Raw genomic sequence first — 24,066 nt, forward strand, 5'->3', positions numbered from 1 at the left:
TTAGCTCTGATCCTGAAAAGTTGACCGACTATCTGAGAATCTGGTCAAACATAATCCAATGTAAATTCACGCGAAAATGTTAAACGCTATCAAGATTTTTTGGCAGTATAGTCAGACTCACAGTATTAACAAGCTTCGTTAAGTATTACGCTTGATTCGGAGTGTATCAGTGAGTTGTAGTCCCTGATTACACCTGAGTTTATATGCTGTGAGTAGATATAAAGTCAGTATTCGAAGGTTAGTCGCCGGTTGCTTCGTCTCGATGATTAAAGCGATGAATAGCACCAGATTGAGATGCTTCCAGTCAAAAGCACCCGCTCTTGTTGTAACTCATGGGGTGTATAGTCTTGTCTAGAAAACGTAATGAGATTTTACTGTCAATTAAGCAGCTGGGCGAATTGATCCTGTGTAAATAAACCATTCTACAAGACATTAATCACAGCTGTTACCGCATTCAAGCTGATATCTATATATATGGAAGATTACTGAACTGATACTACAGAAACGTAGAACTGAAATTCAAAATCAATGTTAACAGTAAAAGACAAAAAATACTGAGTATAATTTAAAAGTTTTGTATTACGAGTGGAGTAATTGGGATTAAAAATTTTTGTCGAAGATATACACGGACGGATTTTTTTCTCCTTTACGTAAATGGTACAGCTTACCCTGATAACAATCAAAATTATAGCACAAATACAGCTAGCGAATCTCAAGTGAGCAATATTACTTTACAGATACGCTACGGAGCCGATACAGGTTGCGATTCAGATTGCTATACATAGGTATGTAGCTGTGTACATGTACCAATTCGGAGTGTAATCTGTTTGGTGAAACATTGTGCAAGTGTTAGGTGACCTCAAAAAAAGGAAGGAAAAAAACTTGATCTAGACTGATATAAATCTATTGCCGAGGTAGATGACGCATTGGAACCAGACGATCAAGATTTGTTCAAACGCTATCGTGACCAAATAGGAGGCGAGTGATATCACAGTTCGCCATTTTGAATGACAATGGCTCGCAGTCGATCCGTTTACTCTATCTTGTTAATGGATTCCGTAACATACACATACGCTGGTTTCAGGTCGATCGATATAGAATTGTTGGAAAAAATACAAGTGCCATCAACACGTTCGTACACGCGTGGCACTTCGACATTATACGTTAACCGATCTTACAATTAACTGTATATCGAGTATCTACCTCACTTCGTTTTTTTAGAACGGGGCACGCTTCTCTTCTCGGTTCTTAGAACAATTGCTGAAAGTTTACTAATTATGACTGTTAACAAATGTACAGCGAGGCTGGCAGCCAAGAGCAAAGCTCCGTAGACGTCGAATAGCTCAGTCTGCCACCAAGTTAATTCCATAGCAGGAGATTTAAGATTTGTCCCACCGTACCTGACCACATACTCAACCCAGAAAGTGGCTGTTTCCATCGCGGTCATTGGGCGGTCTCGGAATTCTTCAGATAATCTCTTTGCTGTTTTCCTGAAATGTTATGGTGAATCTCATTACTGTTACATGAGTAAGGTGAGAGTCAGTAGCCCACGAATTTTAAACACCATTAGGCCTCAAACGGTATTCTGATGACCTTAAGTGCGTTCATTCACGGCAGTGTGGATAAAGACATCACTCACAAATATGTTGGGTCATTCAGCACAGTACTAAAGGCAGCGTCCAAGTTTTCCTCTGTGAGATTTTTATGATCCAGACTCACTGCGATTTTTTTCTCTGCGTAAAACTCGATGTTCTGCATTTGATCTCCAAACAGAGGTACGCCGATCATTGGAACCCCGCAATAGATTGCTTCTTGAGTTCCCATAAGACCGCCGTGAGTTACGAACACCTTTATGTTTTTGTGCCCTAGAAGTATCAATAATTGGTCGATTAATCATTAAAATCTGAGGTTTAGTTGCGGGGTGTGATGATAATTCGTATTGGCAGGAATTTAAAAAAATGCCGTTTACAACTTCCTCCTACAATCGATGTCTACACCGCTTGAACACTTACGAAGTACAGCAAATTGCGAAATCCACGGACGAGTCATAACGTTGCTTGGTAGCCCAGGCGGCAATTCGTTTGGTTTTGATATTCTCATTAGGACGCGTACCGGTGCCAACTTTGCCAAGGATGCGTAAAGCGCGTTCAACGATTTTGTAGGATATGACTCTATTTTCACCATGGATCCAAACGAGATATAGACGAAACCATCTTTGCTGTCGTCCAGCCACTGTTGTACATCCTGTGAAAAAGAAAAGAGGAAGTCAAGTTCTTTATTATGATTTTCCGAGGAGATGAATTCATAATTGTTTAAACAAAGTGAATGTAGTAACGCAGGATGGGGTGCAAAAATGCGAAAGACCAAAAAGTCGGTGCAACGAAATTCCGAAAGTCAAACTACCGACGGTTAAAATCGTAGAAAGACCATAAAAATAAAAACTGAGAACGCAAAAATACCGACATTTCTTTCATTGAGAATGGCCAAGATTACAAAGGGCAAAATATTGAATTGCAAAAATACCGAACAGGCGAGAAATCGACTTTTCAAATGTCAGACTCGAGCCTTTGTCGAAAACCTACGAATCCGAAGTTATGAATAACGACTGACCAAAGACTCAAATGGTTGAATAAAAACAGAATGACCAAAATACCGACACGTTGGATGACGTCAGAAATCCATATATTCTCTGCGACAGTATGACAAGCGTATCGCGGCCTTTCGGCTTTCCGGCCCTTCTGCATTTTGCGGATCATACTGATCATACGCTCCTTCTGAACTTTTATTGTCGACTACTAATTTTTTCGGTTTTTCGCCTGTTCGAAGGATTAGCCGCTCTCAATATTTATTTCGGAACTTTCGTTTTTCTGTATCTCCAGATTCTATGCTTTGGTCATTCGGAATGCCGACTGTTATGAAATAGTATATTTCACAGTTAGCGTACTAAGGTAGTCATTATGTGGCCAGGGCAATGTTTTCCACCACGACCAGCACGAATCGTAGTGATACATGCACGGGCCGAAGGCCTTCGTAATGACTACCTTAGTACGCTAACTGTGAAATATACTATTTCGGATTAGAGAGCGTTCGGTTAAGTGAACTTTAGGAAAAGCGGTTATTCTACCGGGTGATTTATCGAAAATCCCAACTTCGGTACGCTGCTCTTTTTTTGTTTCAAAATTCGTATCTCGAAATCTTCAGGTTTTCAACCAGTCGACTTTTTGGTCTTTTGGGATTTTGACTCTCCGCCCGTAACGCAAACCAGAACTTACATTCGGCAACGGGTCTGGGGTATCTGCAATGTGAAGTCCTCCGACTTCAACTACGGCCATAGTCATCGGCCTGACTCCATTAAGGCTGTAGTGCGAATTGACTAGAAGTAAGGACACATTCCTCATGGCTTCGTCCAGGCTGGGCGCGTGGTTCCCAATGTACTTTTTTATCTGTTCATTTTGTTTATCGCTGTAATACCAGTATTCAAATTTTACCTTCAGCAACGTCAGAGCGTTCTGAAATCGTTGCCAAAAATTCATTCGAACGTTTAAACCTGAAAATGTATGAGGAATGTAGGCTGGATTATCAGGATTTGCCACGACGTCGTTCACCCACGGCCACACGGCGCTCGTAACGACACCGACAACGGGAACTTTGAAATGTTGGCCCAGAGCCGCATAACAGTTGGCACCGAATAGCTGGAAAGAATAATGGTTTGTGAATGGGATGTATTATTAACGTGACGAGTAAACCCAGTGTATGGCAAAAAAAGATCAATTTTGATCTTGGTTCACTGCATAAGTTTCGCCCCGCTTACTTTGATCACAAATCGATCATTGCGACGGAAAGAATTAAAAGACGACGAATTCGTTGGATCGTAATGCATAAATGATGTTATTAACAAACAGCGCAATATTTACATGTTTATTATGGTCATTGTTCCGTTGGAATATTCATGCAGTGGTAGAACGCAACGTTCAGCGTAATTAGACGAGATAATTAGGATGCGAGTAGTCCAAGCGATATTTTCAAGCAACACTGCCGCACAGATACAACTGTTTGCAATTTCGATAAGTTACATAAGTTACAAGATCGTAAGGCAAGGACGGAACAATTGACCAATCGTGTGAAGAGTTAAGAGATTTAGCTTGAAATTTGTCAGCTCATAAATCACCGCGCAATTTTGCGGCGACACAGACAATTCGTAGGTTGCGGTTCTACGATTACAATTTTCACCTACCTCTACGATAACTAAATCGTAAGGAGAATCCTCCTGATTTTTGATGATCTTCTGGAACTCCGGAAGTGCCATTAGGTCACACAAGTCATTACCGTATGTAGTGGCAATGGCGGGAATAATGGCCTTGTCTAACAGGTTCGATAAAGCAAAATCGTAGGTCAGATTGTTGTGTAGACCAATAACGGACCCTTCCAAATTTATGATCTGGTTGTAGTTGGGGAAAGGTGTCTTCATTGGAAACGGACTAACAACGTCCACCACATGGCCTCGTTTTGCCAATCCTTTCATCAGCTGCTCACACATCAAAAAGTGACTCTTCGTCCGGAGCGGAAATATGCCCAAAATTCGGTACGCTTCGTCGTGTGATATGGTTAACATAACAACGAATAAAATTATGCGACCAAACAGCCTCATTTTATGTCCTCGTATTTTCTTCTGCCGGTATAAAATAGCCTTTACAGGTTGTTAATTGCACAATTGCCACTACTTGTTCATTTAAGCAAACCGTAAACGATTGTAACTTTAGCGGTCAAAATCACTACAGTTGGAGATCACACTGTTCCTAACGAAATGCACACATCGGGCGTCGTTTGGATAATGAATAGCATTAATTTTCGGAACCCGTCATTTGGCTGACCCATGATATAATAAACTTCAGTTTCGGACTATTCACTGCTTGTTTACCCCTACTGGCTTGATTTCACTCCCCACCCGAAAGTTTCTCAGCTCCATCACTATTAGATACGCAGAAAGCGCTGTTTGTTCATGTATTTGTCTGAGATTTTTCTTGTGGCTAATTTTCCATTAATTGGGTTCCAATCGTTTCTTGTCAAACTGACTAGGATTCGCGTAGAAGGTATATTGATTACGAAAGGTAAATTTTTCATTTGCTTTGCCATAATGGCGATTTGTGAAAAGTGCGAATTCTATTGTTATTTACATTATATTTATAATATTTTAAGTAGGTACGATCTCAACTATGTAAATTAGATTAAATTTGATTGTCCTCTATTGCTTTGAATTTCGACATTTAATAACAGCATTAAGATAAACTCTTGACATTACGACCAAATTGTTATCACCCGATGACATCAGAGTGGAGTCTCACGGTCACACACGATACTCAATTCTTGTACCCTTTAAAAATTTTATTTCACATTACCGTACGAGATCTTTGATATAATTTGTTTGTAATCGCATACACCAGTTAATTAAGTACGAGTATTATCAAATTATACAGGGACACGCAGTGGCGAACAATAGAGTTCTGTAAGAAATATGAAATACTGTAATTTGTCAGTAGGTGAAACGCAAAGCAGATGGCCACGTGTGATACGATCTCACAGTCAAACGAAGTGGCGCGTAGCGTCTTCTTTCAGCGAAACCGCATCATCATCTGATCCAAAATCAAAAATTCTCGGAAATTGATAAGTGTCGTTGTTGATAAATTTGACGTAGAAGCTTGATGTGCGAAATGTATGTTAAAGCTAAACCTGTGACGTTTACTGGTTACATATTACACGGGTTACTCAACCTGACTACGTTTGCGAATTATTTTACTTTCTTAGAGTGCTTGACACTGCTTATATCACTCCCAGTAACTATCGCTATTAGGGTAGTAATTATAACTTTAACCAAGTACGCGCTGAGAGCAACGGATAGAAACAGAGCCCCATATATATCCAGCAGTGAAATTTGCCCCCAAGTTAACTCCATCGCTGGTGACTTGAGATTTGTTCCACCGTGTCTAATAACATACTCAATCCAGAAAGTAGCCGTGTCCAACGCCCTCATTGGGCGATCTCGAAATTCAATAGAGAATTTCCTTGCCGCTTGTCTAAGGTTTTGAGAAAAAAATTAGAATTGATCTTTGACCATACCATTATCATATAGGCGGTTACGTGTATGTGGACAGATTACTTACAAGTACGAAGGATCGCCTAGCACGGTTCTGAAAGCTGTGTCCAATTTTTCCTCTGTTAGTTGATCATGATCCAGAGCCACTGCTATCTTCTTCCTCACATAAAGCTTGATGTTCTGCATTTGATCTCCGAAAAGTGGAATCCCTATCATTGGAACCCCGCAATGAATCGCTTCCTGAGTTCCCATAAGACCTCCGTGAGTCACGAATACCCGCACGTGTTTGTGACCTACGGGTAGCAGAAATCAACAGGTAATAATTAAGTCTAGCTCAACGATCCGATGAGTAGCCTTGGGTGAAAATGAATGTTACACTTGACAACGACGGTCCCGATTGAATTCCCGTACTGAACGTACTGAAAATCGATACTTACTGAGGACTGGTACTTGAGGTACCCAAGATAGAGTTAGAACGTTGCTCGGTAGACCAGGTGGTAATTCTTGCGGTTTTGCTATTTTTATCAATACGCGAACTGGTGCCAACTTCTTCAACGAATTGTACAAGGCAGCGAGGGTTTCCTTTGGAAACGACTCTATTTTTATCATGGATCCAAAAGACATGTACACGAAACCGTCTTTGCTATCGTCCAACCACTTTTGCAGATCCTGTAAAAGAAAAAATTCAATTATCACGGAAAACGTCGATGCAGCCCATCAACAGCTCGCAGTACGTGAAATGATGCACATAACTCACCTTGGGCAGTGCGTCTACTTCTTGCGGAATGTGAAGTCCTCCGACTTCGACAACAGCCGTTGTGTATGGTCTGACTCCGTGCAAACTGTAGTGAGAGTTGGCAAGGATCAATGACACGTTTCGTTCGGCTTCTCTGAGACTTATCGAATTAGGGCCGAGATACTTCTTTATTTTATCGTCCTGATAAACGCTGTAGGTGTCGAAATCCCATTTTGCTTTCCACAAGCTCAGAGCGTTTTTTACTCTTTGGAAAAAGTTCATCGGAGCAAAATTGTCCGAAAGAACGTTTGGTATGTAGGCTGGATTGTCGGGATTTGCAACCATGTCGTTTGCCCACGGCATTAATACGCAAGTGGCGACACCCACGACGGGGACATTGAAATGTTGACCAAGGGCTAAGTAGCAGGAGGAACCGAATATCTGAAAAGTCATTCTGAGATTACGTTCAGGATGAAAAATTTTTCTCCAAGTTCTAGTCATTTGATTTCTCGCAACCCGTGAACACGGCCGAGTGGCAAAATAGTGGATTTTATTCGGCGACGAATCCAAATACGAGACCATTGACATTTTGGAACAACACCCTGTCATCTAATAAGGGGACGTGCAATACCCAAAAAACGTATAAAGCTAGTTTTACAGATTGTACTAGACTCACCTCCGTGATTACAAGATCATAAGGAGGATCTTTCGGAGGATTTTTTATAATCTCTCTAAAACGTGGATGATCCATGAGATCGCAGAGTTCACCGCCAAACTGAGTTGCGAGCAGAGGAACCACTGCGGAGTTAGTCAGAACCGATTTTACAAAATCATAGGTCATATTGTTCAGCACTGCAGGCATGGTTCCGGACAGATCAACGACGTCGGTGTAGTTCGGCAACGGTTTCTTCAGCGGGAAATGACTCACGACGTCCACTTGGTGACCACGTTTTGCTAATCCTTTCATCAATTGATCGAACATAACAAAGTGGCTCTTTCCATTCAGCGGAAAAACGCCTAAAATTCGGTACGCTCCGCCGAGTGATATAGCCGCAATGATTACCAGTAGAACGTTGAAGCCAAACATCCTCATGGCGAATTCTTGTATTCTCTTCTGGGCTTGCGCAAAGTATAGCCGTCCAGGCCTTCCAATACTTGAACAGAAATCTTAAAAATCACTTGATAACTATTATTTAATTATTAACAAGGTCTTGCAGTTTAATGTACATCTAACAAATGTGAGTCTGGTTATTTGCCACCAACATATTCGCAAGGAAATAGTTCATACAATGAGACACGCTAATTTCGAATTCTCTTAGAAGATAAGAAGATCGGCTAGTTCAGTTCGCGAACACTCCGGCACTAAGAACAGAACACTAGCCGCACTTGTTGTATGTTAGTAATAACACATACTCTATTTTTTTAGAGCAATCATTTATTAAGTTGATTACATTTAAGAACGGCAGTATAATAATGAGCGCTGCCTCTAACTATCTCCTGTATCTCACACGCACACCAATTAGACTTATATAAAAGTTCCTAGTCCTCAACACTAGCAAACTTACGTGAACATTTAATTATTATGTGTGGCTTGATTCGTCGTGCAAAGGGATTATTTTTTCATTTATCAAGATTACTTTCCTCCGGTATAATTTAGACACATAAAAGAGCTTCGAAGCTCGGAGTAGAATGACGACTAGCAATTATTGAACTAGACAACGAACCAACGCACACGCGTTATAAATTCATTGCAATTGCTGCATTGCATTGTGGATTGATTGTTTAACCTACGTATGACATGGAATGAAATACTTCTACACTCACATCGTGCATTCATGTACCACGAGGAGAGCCTCCAGCGACAGCAGAAAACATCGAGACAGATAAAACTTGACCTTATGCCACGTAATTGTTACGGCTATCGGAAACTGGTAGCTTCGTGCAATTATTGAAGTATTTTGTCTGAATGCTAGTTAATTTAGCAATTCACTGCCTTCGTTGTTAGCGTAGAGTCTTGGCGAAACTCGATTACTTAAATGTTACATAACATTTTAGATTTCGTATGAGTAAATGTTGAGCGGAATATTTTGACCGCAAGATGTAATTTCACTGGAAAAATAACATCTTAGGAGAGTGACGTGCAACAAATATATTGCGCAATCGAATAATGAAGAACGTCGTGCTGCGTGACTGTCCCCAAAGATTTTCTCGACAAGCTTGTTTTGTCGTTCGTCACCCAGCAACAGGTGTAGGACATAATCAGCCATTTTTACTACAAAACTCCAGCCTATAATTTGATGAGACGAGTCGAAGTAGATAATTAACTTCCGCAAATATACTCTTGCACTGGAACACTTGTTTATAAAATTTATAAACTAACTTGAAAGTTATTTTCTTACTTCGATCTTGGATCTGAAAATTTTTGGATCAAAATTTGTCGACAAGTTATCCAAGTCAAACTTTTCCTTCAACTAGTTAAAGGGGATCTCGAACCTTAATTTCACGTCACATATTTCAAATATTTATGCTGTGGATAATTTTTGCGAAAAATTCAACTATCAGCAAATTAAAGATGGAACAATTGTTTCAAAGGCTTTTCAATTTTGTATTTAACGAACAAAATGAGACATCAGCAAGCCCATACAATTTTTTTGCTTGAAACAAAATTCACAATACGTACAAATTATTTCAGATTTTTAAACTGATTATTAGCATGTCTAATGTATGTTTTACGAAAAACAAACAATCGTATCGGTTTAGCGATAACTCGTTTTGTTCGTTATATACGAAATTAAAAAAGCTTCAGGATAAATTGTTTCATTTCAAATTTTGTTAATAGTTGAATTCTACGCAAAAAATATCCGCCATAATAAATATTTCAACTGTGTGACACTGTTACTTTATACGTAGGAATAAAGGTTGGGTAATCCCGTAAAGCGCAGAATATATGCCTCATGAAGGTAAAGATCAATTCAAGATTAACAATTTGAGCAAACAACTTTTATCAACGGGGTGAAAGATAGAAGAACTTTTTTGAATACTCGCACGATTCGTAGTTCTATCCAAAATCTCTGTTTTTAACCGGTCTCTTCGCTACTTTTTTCACCAGATAAGACTCTGTCAACATCTTCCACGCTGCGGGCCTGAAAATAAAGGAGCAATAACAAAGATAACCTTTGCAGACAAATAGATTACGAGCGATGAAATTCAAAAATAAGATATCCTGTTCTTCGTTCATTTTAACGAGTTGTTTTCACTTTATTCTTACAAACTTTCCTATTCTAATTTATTTCACATCCGCAGTGAATACATTTACATTAGGCAAGTGCCGCGTCACTTACTACTGTGCGAGTCCATTGTTCTTCGAATAGCATTATCGTCAACTGGACGGTCGTCTTATTATTATTTCCAGGTGCCTCGATGATAAACTTATCCCACTACATTCCAACAAGTCACTCAAGATTTGCTTCTTTTTGACGTGTGAATCCCATTTGTTGCAGAAACAGCAAACATAATTGTTCGTTTATATTCAACTACAGATAATTCTATTCCAGACAGAAAGTATTGGGATTGCCAGTAATTGACAAGACGGTTCAATTTCTGCTGAGTAACGTTGAGACATGTCCGCAGGCATTATTATTTCGTAAGGAAACGATAAGGGGCCGTACTTAAATTACGTAACGGAATTTGAAGAACTTTTCAACCCCTACCCCCCCTGTGTAACAGATCATAACAAAATGTCAACCCCCCCCCCCCCCCCCCCCCGTCCCAAATTGTACGTAATTTTTCGGAATCAAATAACGAAATAGCATAAAATTTTATTAAAATCATTTGTATTTTTCATTATTCTTCTATTTATTAATTATTAATTAATTATTAAGTGTTTTAATTACTGTAAGTTGAGTGATCTAATGCCAAGAGCTACCGCAGCGCGCTAGTTTCAAAATGTTAAAGGTTTGGCTATAACAGAATCTGGCGCGGGAATTCAGTTTGAATTTTTTTATTAATTATCAAAAAATTTTACATTCAATTCAAAAAATTACGTACAAGCATCAAAAGACCCCCTCCCCCGTATCGTAACAAAGTGTAACAATCGAGTCTGACCCCCCCCCTCCCTTACGTTTGTTACGTAATTTAAGTATGGCCCCTAATGACCATCGGCATTTGTATAAGTATCGCAATTGCTATCACTATTATTAAGTAAAGAATATACTGATAAAATCGTTTAAATGCCTAGATAAATTATTAGTTACTTTTTAGCGTTTATTGTAATTGCTTTTCATTCCACAAAAAGTGAGCTTTGTGCGATCACGCATTCATTACGCCAAGATTTTAAAAAATTTCGATGAACTGCGATAGCTTACATAACCAAGTAAATCAGTGAAACGATGAACCGCTTATCAAATGTAATTACAATATCTTATTAAAATAATTCGTTCGTTATTCCTTCTTTTTGGTCCTTAGCTTCATTTTCCTATCACTTCCGATAACCACTCTCACTGCCTTCTTCGCAATAACTTTGAGTATGTACAACGCGAGAATAACGGCCAGAAGAAGAACCCCGTAAACATCCAACAACGCGACTTGCCACCATGTCAAGTCCACAGCAGGTGACCTGAGACTCGTCCTTCCGTTCCTTGTTACGTATTCCACCCAAAATATCGCCGTGTCAATAGCACTCAGTGGTCGGTCTCGAAATTTGGCAGACATTTCCTTCGCTGCTTTCCTAAAAAATGAAATTCACACGGTTTTCACGATGTCACGTCAGGCTCGTAGGCAAAAAGATTCCTTGACAAATCTACGCTTTATCAATATAACTCACATGTACGATGAATCGCGTAGTACAGCATTGAAAGCGGCATCAAGATTCTTTTCGGTCAGCTCATCCCGGCTCACAGACACTGCCATATTTTTTTTTACGCAGAGTTCGATGTTCTGAGCCTGATCGCCGAACATAGCTACCCCAATCATGGGTACCCCGCAATGGATGGCTTCCATGGTTCCCATGAGGCCACCGTGGGTGACGAACGCTCGAATATTCTTGTGTTCTAAGATGAACGGTGTATTCATTCGATAACATTATAGATTACAAATGTCTCGAACAATATTTTAACAATACTTCGAATCTGTTCGAGTATATTCCGTGAATGAATTCTAAATCGTATTCACAGTATGAATGTGTATATACGAAGCATCGCGGGAGGAATTAGAGACGAATCGAATCTCGACCATCTCCCGAGAGAAATCTAAACACCAGCCATAATCGCACAAGTTCACTGCTGTTCTAACGGGTGAACAAAAAAACATCACTACGACAGCCCTCGTATTTCATTCAAGAAAATCAAGTTTCTGGTGGGATTAACCTGGTACAAAAGTCGGACACGTAATTGCGTTGAAAACTTACGTAGAACAGCCATTTGAGGAACCCATGGAACAGTGAAAACGTTGCTCGGTAAGCCGGGTGCTAATTCCGTCGCGTTTGCCACCTTAACTATAACCCGAATCGGAGCAAGCTTCGCTAACGAAGAGTATATGGCTAGCAATTTTTCCCTAGGAAAGCTCTCCAGCTTGAGCATAGAGCCGAAGGACATAAACACAAAGCCGTCTGTGCTATCATCTAACCACTTCTGCAGGTCCTGCGGAACGAATAAAAACATTCACTATTGATTTCCACGCAATTGCGATTAAAATTACTTACCTTTTGCAGCGGCGTTGCGTTCTCTCGAACGTGCATTCCGCCGACTTCGACAACGGCTGGAGTGAATGGCCTGATTCCGTTGAAACTGTGATGCGAGTTTACCAAAATCAAGGACACGTCCCTCTGGACCTCGTCGAGACTCGGAGCTCGCGGGCCAAAGTATTTCTTGATCTTGTCGTTTTGATCAGCGGTATAATGAGCGAAGGTTAACTTTACCCCCCAAAGGGACAGGGTGTTCTGAAGTCGTTGCCAAAAGTTCAACCGGCCACTGAGTCCCGAAAAAACATGGGGTATGTAAGCTGGGTTGTCCGGATTCCCGACCATGTCATTCGCCCAAGGCCATATTGGGGATGTAACGACGGCCACAACCGGAACCTTCAGATGTTGTCCCAAGGCTAGATAGCAAGTTGACCCGAATATCTGCACGAAGTAACTCGGTTATAACATTCGTTAATCCCTCTGGGTATAGATTTCATCACTTGAAAATAAATTATGCGGACATGAGGCAACGTTGTTAACCGGTTTACAAATTATACGTTGGTTCTGAAAAGCCTTTCGCTTCACAGTAGTAGGCATGAAACTAAAGTACCAGCCTATGCCGGCTGTTGGCCAATGAGGAAACGGCGCAGGAAAAAATTGTGCGATCAAATGTTCAAATATTAAAGGCCTAAATAGTGTTTTGAATGATATTCCGTAAACAGACAGCGTCTCATTTCGGTGCTTATAATATTCTTCAATGACGGAGACTGCCTGCTAGATCTAGCATTGAGAATCTTCAAAACTGTTTCCGAACGACTGCGCTGGAAAACTAATTTTAAAAGACGATATTTATAAAAGTCCATCATCGACTGCTCCAGTTCTACGGTTATTTTTGTGCAGTGGAATGATGACGTGACGTAACAGGCGACGCAATAACGACAGAACGTGATAAGATGGTCCGCAGTTGCGTGTCAAGAAAAAAAATTCATAGGCAAAATATAATAAAAAAACAATACGTCATATCTCAATAATTTGGCAAAATCATATCATTTATGCCTACACTGCCTATACATGTCATCGTACGTCCCATAACTCATTTGAAATACCAATTTCATATTTTTCATTTCAAACTAAATTGATGATTGGACGGTCTAAAATCATACTTATTTTTAGGAGCTTGGAAATAAAAACACTTTGAGCAATTTGAGTTTGAGGTATTTAGTATTCATAGTTTGAAAAACATTTCAGAATTTTTCAATTGAAATTATTAAATTATATGCACCACGCCGTCATTTTGTTATTAATTTCAATGAAAAAATTCTAAAACTTTCATGAAACTTTAAATAATAAAGCTCTCAGACTCCAATTGCTCTAAGTGTTTTCATTTTCTGTAAAATGATACGGTATGATTTTAGATCGGCAAAGCTGTGCTCCCTCCCCTCCCTCCTTTTAAGATACATTTTTAGAGACATTTTTCATTTTCTGTTTTAAAGGTTATTTGTGAAAGTATTTTACTACCCAAGGCTACAAATTTATTGACATAGTGACACCAGCTGTAAGAATTTTTTTTCACCAGACACTCCGACGAATTGTTGCACTATATAAAATATACCGTCGAGCATTTACTTAAGCGCAATTATCTTGAATTATATCAATACTCGTGGCTCTTGCATGGAAAGAAAAAACTTATCATATACTAATGCGATAAATTTGCTTGTGACAAGTGTAATAAAATTGTGATTTTTTCCTCTCACCCAGTGAATGCCTACGTGGACCTTACGTCTGTATTAAAATTGTTAATCGTTGGAACAAATCAAAAGAACAGGACAGATCGAAGATGTCTATTTCTATCATAGTTTTTCTATCGACTTCTTAGGTAATTACTCACTTCAACGATAACAGCATCGTACGGGGGATCTTGCGGTGGGTTTTTAATGAGCTCTCTGAATTTTGGAAGGTCCATCAAGTCGCACAAGTCACCACCAAAAGTTGTTGCGAGGGTGTGAATCAAATTATCGTCTGCCAGCTCTTTAGTGCCGAATTCGTAAGTCATATTATTTTTCAAGAATGGTATAGTGCCGGCCAAGCTTATAATATCATTATAGTTCGGACGCGGCTTCTTCAACGGATAATGGCTCACAACGTCAACTCGATGACCACGTGCTGCTAATTCTTCCGTGAGTCGACCCAACATCGCATAGTGGCTAAGTCCGTTGAATGGGAATACGGCTAAGATTCTGTAAGCTTCGCGGGGTGAAGCGATCGATAAAACCACCAATAGTGTAGATAAGACTGACAATGGTAGCATGGTGAGACTCTCTGTACTCTGCTTCTCCTCAACCAATGATCACAAACTTCCGGACTGTCCGTGTTTCAAACTATACCAATTACGCTGGTAAGAAAGTCTTTCCCATACGAATAACCGATCTATTCGAACAAGAGTTTACCACTGAAGCGCTCCGCGTCTTGACTAGCATTTATAAGTCAAGGATTCACGAAGCACCAACACTCTCTCCTTTCCATAACAATGTGTAACTCTGCGGCTTGTATGCTCACGTTTACGGATTGTATAATACAGTAGAAAACATTGTTTTTGTGTGAATTATCACCGCATTTACACTGGCGATACTGACAAACTTATCTAAAACGTAATTTGTTTAGCTTATATCGGGTGCACAGAATGTTCTATAGGATGTAAGAGGGTAGTATGATATTGTTGGGTGTGACGGTCAGTCTCAAACTAAAATTTTGATTTAAATAACAAAAAGTTTCGGTTGTTCATGGCCAGCCATGCTCAGTTCTGTAACATCATTATATGCTTATCATCTATGTCACATTTTAATACTTGGAACGTATGTCAGCCAAAGTTATCACGAGTTTAATTGCAAGACCACGTGTTTTTTAACCTAGTTTGTTAGATTGCAGGTTAGGAAACTCTACATTACACTTTGACTCGAATAAATATAGTAAGAATTGAATTTAAGTTATTAAAAGTTATGTATAACAGAGGTGCACATAAATTACTTAAATGTTCAATATCGGTTCTTTTGTTACATGTAGAGTATCGACTAATGTTAATCATTTCTTTAAGTAAACGATGATGATAATTAAAAATCAAACTTGTGCCCTAAAGTTAAGCTGTGGTTAGATAAGGCTGTTTTATTTGGATCTTTGCACTCGATGCTGTAACGATAATCATTAAGTTTTTTATCCAAATGTTGTGAGGTTTCACCTATATTGTGATAATTTGTTATTGGTGTGGCCATAATTTCATTCCAAGCCCAATTTAACTGACAAACTATAGTAAACTAAACAAATAGTCTTGACGTTGAGTCTTAACCGAAAAATTTGCTACTGACAATTGAATTGATATTTGTTTTTGTCCCATTTATTGGCAAAATTTACTACAACGGGAGTTTCGCTTGGTTTTTATCTTATTTAGTGTCGATTGCTTAAATTCAATTAGTACAATCTAATGTTATATCTAGCAGAGTTCGTTGCTTTTCTAATTCCCTTTCAACCTTTCATTTATTAGAATATGAGCAAAACTTACTAGTTTTCTCGCCTTCATTTCATTCCGTCGATTGTAAAATTTTAAGATCCAATTTTTCACTTCGGTCATGTCTACAATTTCGTGAATTAGTTTCCTTCTACACTCTTCAAATACTTTGCAACTTTTTGTCAAGTGGAAAATTTTGTATTTTTCTGAGCTGCATTCACAATAAATATTCTCTTCATTTTTCAAGTTTCTTTGCTTACAATTAGTCACTACTCCAGGGTTATAAATATCATACAGCCTTATCTGAACTCTTATCTTTTTATAACACGACGCCTGGAGATATTCTTTCTGTCTCCGTGATACAAAGTAATGATCTTACGATAGTACGCGATTAATCTACGATTTCGATTAGTCCAAGCTGCCGCATAATAATCCTGCAGGTCAATCGTCGTATGACTCGCAACTCATTCGCCATGTTCGAACTATACTCGTCTAACCGACGTACATATATATACAGATTCTGTATTCCGCAGACTCTGTATATTATCGAATTACGAGTAACGCTGCTTTACTCTTTTTACCGACTGAATTCCAAAAATATTCATAACAAGTAGGTACGTGAATATTCACGGCATCCGATCGAAATTATAGAACTCATTGAACATAAAACATATTGTTTGGAACGTAGGTACTGTTGGTCGGTGATGATAATTTTAATTAGGAGCGTGTTGACATCGTCGTATTTATTCACTTGGGTTTGTTTATTTTCCCTTAACGGTACAACGTACCACCAATCACCGCAATGCAATGACTATACTGAGTGCCCGGGTATAATTTGTTTATCAGATCCTGCAACCCCATCGGTCAATACCAAACGCACTCGTTGCAATAATGTGATAGCAGGTCACCGTTTTCAGTACGTGCGTTTATTACCTGATCTCTTTAAATTTAACAAAGAAAAGAATGAAACAACGAAAGTGGTTGTTGTAACCTAGCCCAAATCACCTGTTCTGTTAGTACGTGGTAACAAGAGGCTAATCATACTGTGCGATGAGTAATTTTGTCAATTGACCAAATAACGACAATTGAAGTATTAACTATGGTCAACGAGTTTACGTAATAATAACACTACGTTACATTAAAAGAAAAGTTACACGCTTCCTTCGAGATTTCCTGTTTATTCTTTCAAACTTATCGTTTAATTAGAATATGTATATATTTTTTTCTAACACGTACTATTTTTTAGTTACAGTTACCAATAATCATAATTGTGACACGACCCGAGGATCGATCGGAAATTACTTATAATTCGGATTAACCGTGATTTCACTTATCCGTGGATGCTTCGGTCCCGAAGCGGCCCGGTTAATCGGGGTTCTACTGTATGCGTAAAATTAGGGTCATTAAAAAAGTTCTTGGCAGGCACCTCAAAAACAAGATGCGATAGAAACATACTGTCACTAATAGCAATCTATTATTTATACGTATCTGTTTTACAGGTACCGATATCGTGTCACGCAGTGTAATATTTCAAAGAATGTGCAGAAAACGCGAGCATGCGGAGAATAAATCTCCGATCCAGTGCTTTGATCCGACGCAAAAACGAATTTGCTGTTGAAACGTGAACCACCTCGGCTGACTGTTTCCTCATTTGTTTGGCCAGAGCCATCGGTGAGTTATTTTCCGGTCGCGAGTTTCGACAGCTCGCATTTTCTGCAGTTATTTGCGGCATACTTGCTATGCCTTATGGCTTGGATTCTTTTTTATTAGTGATTCTCTAACATTTTCTCACTCTGTTTACCCTATTCTACCTAATCTACATAAATTTGCCTTCCACACAGACGTTTAGGAAGTTTGTATGCATTTTTCCCGTGTCGGTTTTCGACTGTATCGCTGTTGATCAATCTAGGATCTACTTATTCAATGCTTCTACGTGTCGTCAAGACAACATTTTTTTTCTAGAATCGTGATAATACTTCTTCCTGTAAGCCGACGCAGTGAAGATGCATTCTAGGATTAACTTTTCTAATCCCTAGTGTGCCAGAAGTCACATCACGTTCGCCGGTAAGAATGACCAAAAATAAGCGATTTTCGACGGACTTGATTATTTTTTCTGACGGTCGGTTTTCATTTTTTACTTCCATGAATGACGCAATGCAATATCAATTTATAAGATTAAAGTATCAATTATTATCATTGTCTTTTTTACTAAGTACCTATTTCATATAGTAAGTAACAGATGAATGAATTTTTTATCTGAAATTGAAAAATATTTTAAATGAATTTATAAATTATAACAAAATCTTTCCGCCATTGAGACTACGTGCTGAAATTTATGAAATTTTGGTTTATCGGTTTAAGAAACCGATTTAATCGAATCATGTTCGATTATTTTTTTTTTTCTGTACTCAATCAATCGATGCATGGATTATTTCCAGCTTATTGTTAGTGGCCATCGATTAACTCGCCGGAGCTATGAATTCCCCATGACAATAAAGTAAAATTAAAAATGACGTAAGTTTATACCGAGAGGCCTGATATGTTTCGGGCGTCTCAAGTTACGCCGATACATTATATCCCCAAGAATTTTCCGTAAACATTTTTCCAATTGATATGTAACCAAAATTTAATTTCATAAAAGTATCAACGAACAGCAATATTTATGTTTTATAATATCGGTTCATCGCCCACCCGTACAATCGTGGAGATTTATAACAAAACTCCTGCATTGTCGGTCATTTAGTAAATCACACAAGTCGTGACATTACACAAAAATTATATGATCTTCCTCGGTAACGCAGCCCATAATATGTATAACGAGCAGTATATTAAATTTGTCAACATCTGAATATAAAACCAGGCTTTCCACGGTGTGTTTCTCGTATAATTTAGAACTTGTTGAGAAATACAAGGTTATTCATTCCAATCAAATTGTATTTTTGGAAATAATGAAATTGAAACGGTATGTCCCCTACGTTCACAAAAATACGTGAATCGTGAATTGGTTTGTTCAATTTATTTAAAACTAGTTTTATTTGTGTAGTGGTAAGTTTTGCAGTAACTTCATCCCGGAACCTGAATATGCATGCTGATTACATTTTGTTTCGTAAAAATGTTGATTTTGTAGACCCAGAAAAAAAGTGTATTCAAATATGAATATATTAGAGATTTCATTTGATCGAACGAAACTTCGTTGGTCAGTTAATGGCTTTCAATGAAACTAATTAACATTGGCTCGCGGTTGCGGTAAATACGATATTGTGTGAGAGATTCATGTTTAAATGAAATTTTCCGGAGGGTATTTGACAGAACATTACGTGATTCGGAAGAGTACGATTCAATTTTATCACAGAAAGTTGATCGCATCCAAGGCTATGCAAATAGAAATTAAGCTGTGTAAAAGTGGATATTTTATTTAACTTTTTTATCGCGAGATGTGACCTCGCATTTTGCATCACCGGGATAAAATAGGCTCTTGACTTTCTTCACTATAGCCACAATTATGTACAGGGCTAATATTATTGAAAAAAGTAAAAACGAGTAAACATCGATCAATTCAATTTGCCACCAAGTTAAATCCATTGCTGGTGACCTAAGGTTGCTCCCTCCGTGTCTGACCACGTGTTCTACCCAGAAAATGGCTGTATCCAATGGACTCATCGGCCGGTCTCGAAATCGTTCCGACATTCTCTTCACTGCATTCCTGGAGAATTGGGCAGGATTATTAGTTTTAATTAATACCGATCTAAGGTCCAATCGACCGATAACTCACACGTAAGACGGATCATTAAGCACCGCGCGAAAGGCAGCGTCCAAGTTCTCTTCGGTTATTTCCTCGTTATTTATGTGCACCGCTATACCCATCTTCGCGTAGGCTCTGATGTTCTGAATTTGGTCCCCGTAAAGAGGTATGCCGATCATAGGAACCCCGTAGTAAATCGCCTCCTGCGTTCCCATCAGACCACCGTGCGTCACGAATGCCCGCGTATTTTTGTGCTCTGAATATGAATGTGAAGCATCGAGTACCGTTCGTGAAATATAACAAGCTTCCTCTGAGCAGGGAATGTATCCAAAAACTTATAATGTGACTGATGGTAATCGAATATCAATCAGTGAGTAAATATCTGACTCTTCCTTAGACTGGGCCAAAAAAACCGAAGAATTTTTTTTTTTTAATTCAAATTGTATTCAAAAGTAATTTCAATGTCGAATAACTTTTAAAGGAATGAATTTCATGAAAAATGTTGAGAGACCTTTTTTGTAGAGCATCAAATTTTCCACAAAAATTATGGTTTGATCTAGGAAAATATTGATTTTTCTGGTAATTACGAAAATCAAAAATTCAAACAAAAATTTGAAAAAACAAATCAATGTTTAAGGCACGATTACAAGGAAACGGCTCGATCTACGTCAATTTAGTAAAAGAGCTTTTTTGTAGAAAATTTAATTTCCTTCAAAAATATGAATTGATAAAAATTTTCAGATTGATAATTGACGGATTTTGGGTAAAAAAATGCGGTAACTGTTAAAAAATCAATAGCTGTAACGATACACCCCTTAATATTAATATTAAGGGCTCAAACTTTCAGGATAATTTTTATTTGTCGTCATGAAAAATGAACAATGTTTTTAGAGTACCATTAAAAAAAAAATTCTTCGTTTTTTTGGCCCAGTCTACTCTTCCTGCTCTTCAAATGATCCACCAATTGTAGGATCGTCAGAAAATGCTGAATTTCATTTTTATCCCAACACGTAACATAGACCTTAGTAAAAAGTGCATCGAGTGTTGGTAGGTTTGTTACAAACAATGCTAAACAGCTTCAAAGGCCGTGTCGGAAAAAAAAAAACAAAAAACTTACGAAGAACAGCCAATTGGGGAATCCATGAAAGAGTGAGAACGTTGGATGACAGTCCAGGTGGTAGTTCTTCCGGGTTTGCAATTTTCATTAGCACTCTAACGGGTGCCAACTTAGCAAATGACGCGTACATGTTGGCGAGAATTTCCTTCGGTAGGGATTCTATTTTCACCATGGATCCAAAAGACACGTATACGAAGCCATCGCTGCTGTCATCTAAGAACTTCTGCAGTAGATCCTGTGCAAAATATCAGTTTATATTCGTAGTGGTACGATTAAAGAAAAAATTCGAAATGGTCCGAACGGCGATCCAAACGAATACTTGCGTTCGTAAACGTCGCTTCCGTTTCGTCGATGTGAACTCCCCCAACTTCGACAACAGCCGTAGTAAATGGCCTCACACCGTTGAGGCTGTAGTGCGAATTCGCCAGAATCAACGAGACGTTCTTCTCCGCCTCTCTGACAGTTGGTGCATGGGGACCGATGTACTTTTTTATAACCTCGTTCTGTCCTTCGCTGATTCGATTGAACTGCCATTTCGACCAAATATTAGACAGCGTGTTCTGGGTTCGCTGCCAAAAGTTCATCTTCTCATCGAAATCGGAAAATGAGTTTGGTATATAGGCTGTATTGTCAGGATTCGCGACTATTTCGTTTGCCCATGGTAGCATAGCCGCTGCTACTACACCCACTACGGGAACCTTGAGGTGTTGACCAATTGCCAAGTAACAGTTGGCACCGAATATCTGTAAAGACAGTTCTATTTCACAAAAGTTGCTAAAAAAATATCGGCTGGATGTTTATATGTTTTGTTTTTTTTTTATCATCTTATCACTTTTTGAACCGCAGTTTACATACTATCAGTATTTATCTATCTACGAATATGTTCAATGATAGTACTCTGCCAGTAAGTATCATCGAAGAGTGATTGAAAACATTTTTATCCAGCATTTGATAATGTCTAATCACTTATCAAACAGTAGATTGTACAATGTAGCATAGTTTAATCGCAGTAAACACGAACTATTCTCCGATATGTAACAGGTAATTAAACCGTGGTGTAAAATAATGTCGATAAGCTGGGCTTACGTGGATTTCATCGAATTGAGCAAGAGAGCGGGCGTCGTTTAATCGTTGTGAAAATAAGTATGCCAAGTACGGGTCTATTATCACCCAAATTTGGCGTAGCAAACAATAAATGCATGTCAAGTAACTTGAGCTCGGGTTACAGTTAAGATGCAAATATCTGACATGGTAAAATGCTATTGGCGAATGGTCGAACAGTCGACTCACAATCAGTTGAACATTGACACCACGTCTAAGACATTTAAGGCGAACGATATTTTTACCATATCTGAAAACTCATCACTTTTAGTCATTTATCGTGTGTACCACACTACATTGAATAATCGTTTAAAGTCTATCCGTAAACTGCCGTTTTGATTCTATTCCCTAACAAACGCAATCGTAAACCTATAATAATTGAATACCGACTCAACACTTTACTCACTTCAGTGATCAACAAATCGTATGGAGGATTCGTCGGTGGATTCTTGATAAGTTTTTGAAATTCTGGATGTTCCATTAATTTGCACAATTCAATCCCAAATACGGAAGCGAAGAAAACAGCTGCCGAAGGTAGTTTTTCGTCGCTTTTGCCGATTTGCACCTTCATATTGTTCACTAAATTGGGCTTTGTGCCCGCGAGGCTTACGACATCGGTGTAATTGGGAAAAGGTTTCTTGAGTGGAAAATGGCTCACTACATCCACTTGGTGGCCATGTTCAGCGAGCCCTTTCATAAGCCGTTCAAACATGACAAAGTGGCTCATTCCGTTGAATGGAAATATGCCCAAAATTCGATAGGCGTCGCTGAGCAATACGACGGACGTTACCGCGAAAAAAAGGATACAACTCAGCGGTCTCATCTTGTCTACCTCGCGAAGTTTAATATTACGTAGGTAAACTGAACTTTCGCCAGTTCTTCAAGGTTCATTCGACCCACAGCGGTTCTCTTTCACCACGAACTGGAATTATTCATAAACACTTGTACGGACGACAATTCACTCACGCAGACTCCGTATCAAGATGAAAGTTTAAATGGTCATGTCTTCACGGATGATTCCACTGGCTTCGGTGACATAAGAGTGCCCACTGAACTGAGGAATTGACAGTGTCTGGTAGCTGTGCAAAAGCCTTATCGTAAATACAGTCACTCTCGTCAGGTTGGAGGGGAGTATACAACGCACGATGTCTACCTGAAAACTGAACCCACACTTAGCCTACTTGTCATTGCAGACTTGCCTCGCAGGATATTTAAATTTGCACTGAAATGAAGAGGTACTATTTCACGTTGGATATGCATTTTCTTTCGTCATTACCGAAGTCATTGTATTCATTCCTGAAATAATCTACGTATCGATTATCTGTGATATATTTGGTACGAATCCTAATCGTTTTACACGCGAGCGTAAATTCTATAACTAAACGCGGTCGGATGTTTGTACATTCCACTGCAACCGCGATCAAGAACCGTTTCAACATTGTGCACTTCTTCTCCATGGTACAATTCGTTTGTATTATTCTAGCAATACTGTAATACTGCTGTGAAAGCAGCATCCAGATTCTCCTCTGTCATTCGTTGATGATCTACAGATACTACCAAATTCAATTGCGTGTAACTTTTCGTATTTTGATACAGGTCAGTGAAAAGAGGTACTCCAATAATCTGAAACCCGCAATAAATTGCTGCTTGAACTCCTAGTATGAGGCCGTATGTCATAAATGCTCTTGAGTTTCTATGCCCTATAAATAGATATTTAATGGATAAATAGGATTCAGATAGAGTTGTTGTTTCTCGCAATACTTGCCGAGGCTAGCCAACCCAGGAATCCATAGACGAGTTATAACGTTGCTTGGTAAAGAGCACAGTAATTCATCCGGATTTGCAACTTTCATGGATACACAAATCTGAGCGAATTTTTCCGGAGAAGCGCAGAAAGCAGCAAAACTTCTTTCAGGAAATGATTCTATTTTCAACACGAATCTGAAGGAGATTAAAACGAAACGATTTACACCATCATCCATCCATATGCGTAGATCATGCAACACAAGCGCAGCTTGTAAAAAGGACACTCAGGAACCATCTTGAAGTGGAAAACTTCATCAAACACCTAAGTTTCGTATTTTTGCTTTATTCTCGTCTATG

At 38.9% G+C, this 24,066-nt stretch overlaps 5 protein-coding genes across 14 annotated transcripts in view; 1 reads left to right on the top strand and 4 right to left on the bottom strand.

Moving 5' to 3' along the window:
- The window catches only part of LOC124299009 (calcitonin gene-related peptide type 1 receptor-like), a 161,644-nt gene that overhangs the window by 75,094 nt on the left and 62,484 nt on the right, over positions 1 to 24,066 (top strand). The window lies entirely within an intron of this gene.
- LOC124299004 (UDP-glucosyltransferase 2-like) lies at positions 555 to 4,932 on the bottom strand. Its single transcript, XM_046751791.1, has 5 exons — positions 4,235 to 4,932; positions 3,273 to 3,692; positions 2,013 to 2,244; positions 1,640 to 1,865; positions 555 to 1,490 (listed from the first exon to the last, which is right to left on the bottom strand). Exons 1-5 carry the CDS (start codon positions 4,646 to 4,648, stop codon positions 1,205 to 1,207), a joined length of 1,578 nt encoding a protein of 525 aa, XP_046607747.1. The 5' UTR covers positions 4,649 to 4,932; the 3' UTR covers positions 555 to 1,204.
- On the bottom strand, positions 5,246 to 8,150 carry LOC124299002 (UDP-glycosyltransferase UGT5-like). The gene is made up of 5 exons (XM_046751789.1): positions 7,504 to 8,150; positions 6,849 to 7,268; positions 6,529 to 6,760; positions 6,159 to 6,384; positions 5,246 to 6,071 (listed from the first exon to the last, which is right to left on the bottom strand). The coding sequence occupies exons 1-5, from the start codon at positions 7,918 to 7,920 to the stop codon at positions 5,786 to 5,788; spliced, it is 1,581 nt and encodes a 526-aa protein (XP_046607745.1). The 5' UTR covers positions 7,921 to 8,150; the 3' UTR covers positions 5,246 to 5,785.
- Positions 11,066 to 14,964, bottom strand: LOC124299001 (UDP-glucosyltransferase 2-like). The gene is made up of 5 exons (XM_046751788.1): positions 14,393 to 14,964; positions 12,526 to 12,945; positions 12,232 to 12,463; positions 11,650 to 11,875; positions 11,066 to 11,553 (listed from the first exon to the last, which is right to left on the bottom strand). The coding sequence occupies exons 1-5, from the start codon at positions 14,810 to 14,812 to the stop codon at positions 11,268 to 11,270; spliced, it is 1,584 nt and encodes a 527-aa protein (XP_046607744.1). The 5' UTR covers positions 14,813 to 14,964; the 3' UTR covers positions 11,066 to 11,267.
- LOC124299000 (UDP-glucosyltransferase 2-like) lies at positions 17,166 to 23,893 on the bottom strand. Its single transcript, XM_046751787.1, has 5 exons — positions 22,370 to 23,893; positions 21,186 to 21,605; positions 20,863 to 21,097; positions 19,776 to 20,001; positions 17,166 to 19,706 (listed from the first exon to the last, which is right to left on the bottom strand). Exons 1-5 carry the CDS (start codon positions 22,784 to 22,786, stop codon positions 19,415 to 19,417), a joined length of 1,590 nt encoding a protein of 529 aa, XP_046607743.1. The 5' UTR covers positions 22,787 to 23,893; the 3' UTR covers positions 17,166 to 19,414.

Source organism: Neodiprion virginianus, chromosome 2 (genome assembly GCF_021901495.1).
Source record: "Neodiprion virginianus isolate iyNeoVirg1 chromosome 2, iyNeoVirg1.1, whole genome shotgun sequence".
NCBI lineage: Eukaryota > Metazoa > Arthropoda > Insecta > Hymenoptera > Diprionidae > Neodiprion > Neodiprion virginianus.

Excerpts from the sequence above, each read along its gene's own strand:
- LOC124299001 (XM_046751788.1), bottom strand. The coding sequence starts at position 14,812 with ATGCTACCATTGTCAGTCTTATCTACACTATTGGTGGTTTTATCGATC. Across the intron at positions 12,946-14,392 it reads ACGATGCTGTTATCGTTGAA|ATATTCGGGTCAACTTGCTA; the intron begins GTGAGTAATTAC and ends TACTTCGTGCAG. Across the intron at positions 11,554-11,649 it reads CTACGCGATTCATCGTACAT|GAAAGCAGCGAAGGAAATGT; the intron begins GTGAGTTATATT and ends TTCATTTTTTAG.
- LOC124299000 (XM_046751787.1), bottom strand. The coding sequence starts at position 22,786 with ATGAGACCGCTGAGTTGTATCCTTTTTTTCGCGGTAACGTCCGTCGTA. Across the intron at positions 21,606-22,369 it reads ACGATTTGTTGATCACTGAA|ATATTCGGTGCCAACTGTTA; the intron begins GTGAGTAAAGTG and ends CTGTCTTTACAG. Across the intron at positions 19,707-19,775 it reads CTTAATGATCCGTCTTACGT|GAATGCAGTGAAGAGAATGT; the intron begins GTGAGTTATCGG and ends CCAATTCTCCAG.
- LOC124299002 (XM_046751789.1), bottom strand. The coding sequence starts at position 7,920 with ATGAGGATGTTTGGCTTCAACGTTCTACTGGTAATCATTGCGGCTATA. Across the intron at positions 7,269-7,503 it reads ATGATCTTGTAATCACGGAG|ATATTCGGTTCCTCCTGCTA; the intron begins GTGAGTCTAGTA and ends ATGACTTTTCAG. Across the intron at positions 6,072-6,158 it reads CTAGGCGATCCTTCGTACTT|ACAAGCGGCAAGGAAATTCT; the intron begins GTAAGTAATCTG and ends TCAAAACCTTAG.
- LOC124299004 (XM_046751791.1), bottom strand. The coding sequence starts at position 4,648 with ATGAGGCTGTTTGGTCGCATAATTTTATTCGTTGTTATGTTAACCATA. Across the intron at positions 3,693-4,234 it reads ACGATTTAGTTATCGTAGAG|CTATTCGGTGCCAACTGTTA; the intron begins GTAGGTGAAAAT and ends TATTCTTTCCAG. Across the intron at positions 1,866-2,012 it reads TTCGCAATTTGCTGTACTTC|GGCACAAAAACATAAAGGTG; the intron begins GTAAGTGTTCAA and ends TGATACTTCTAG.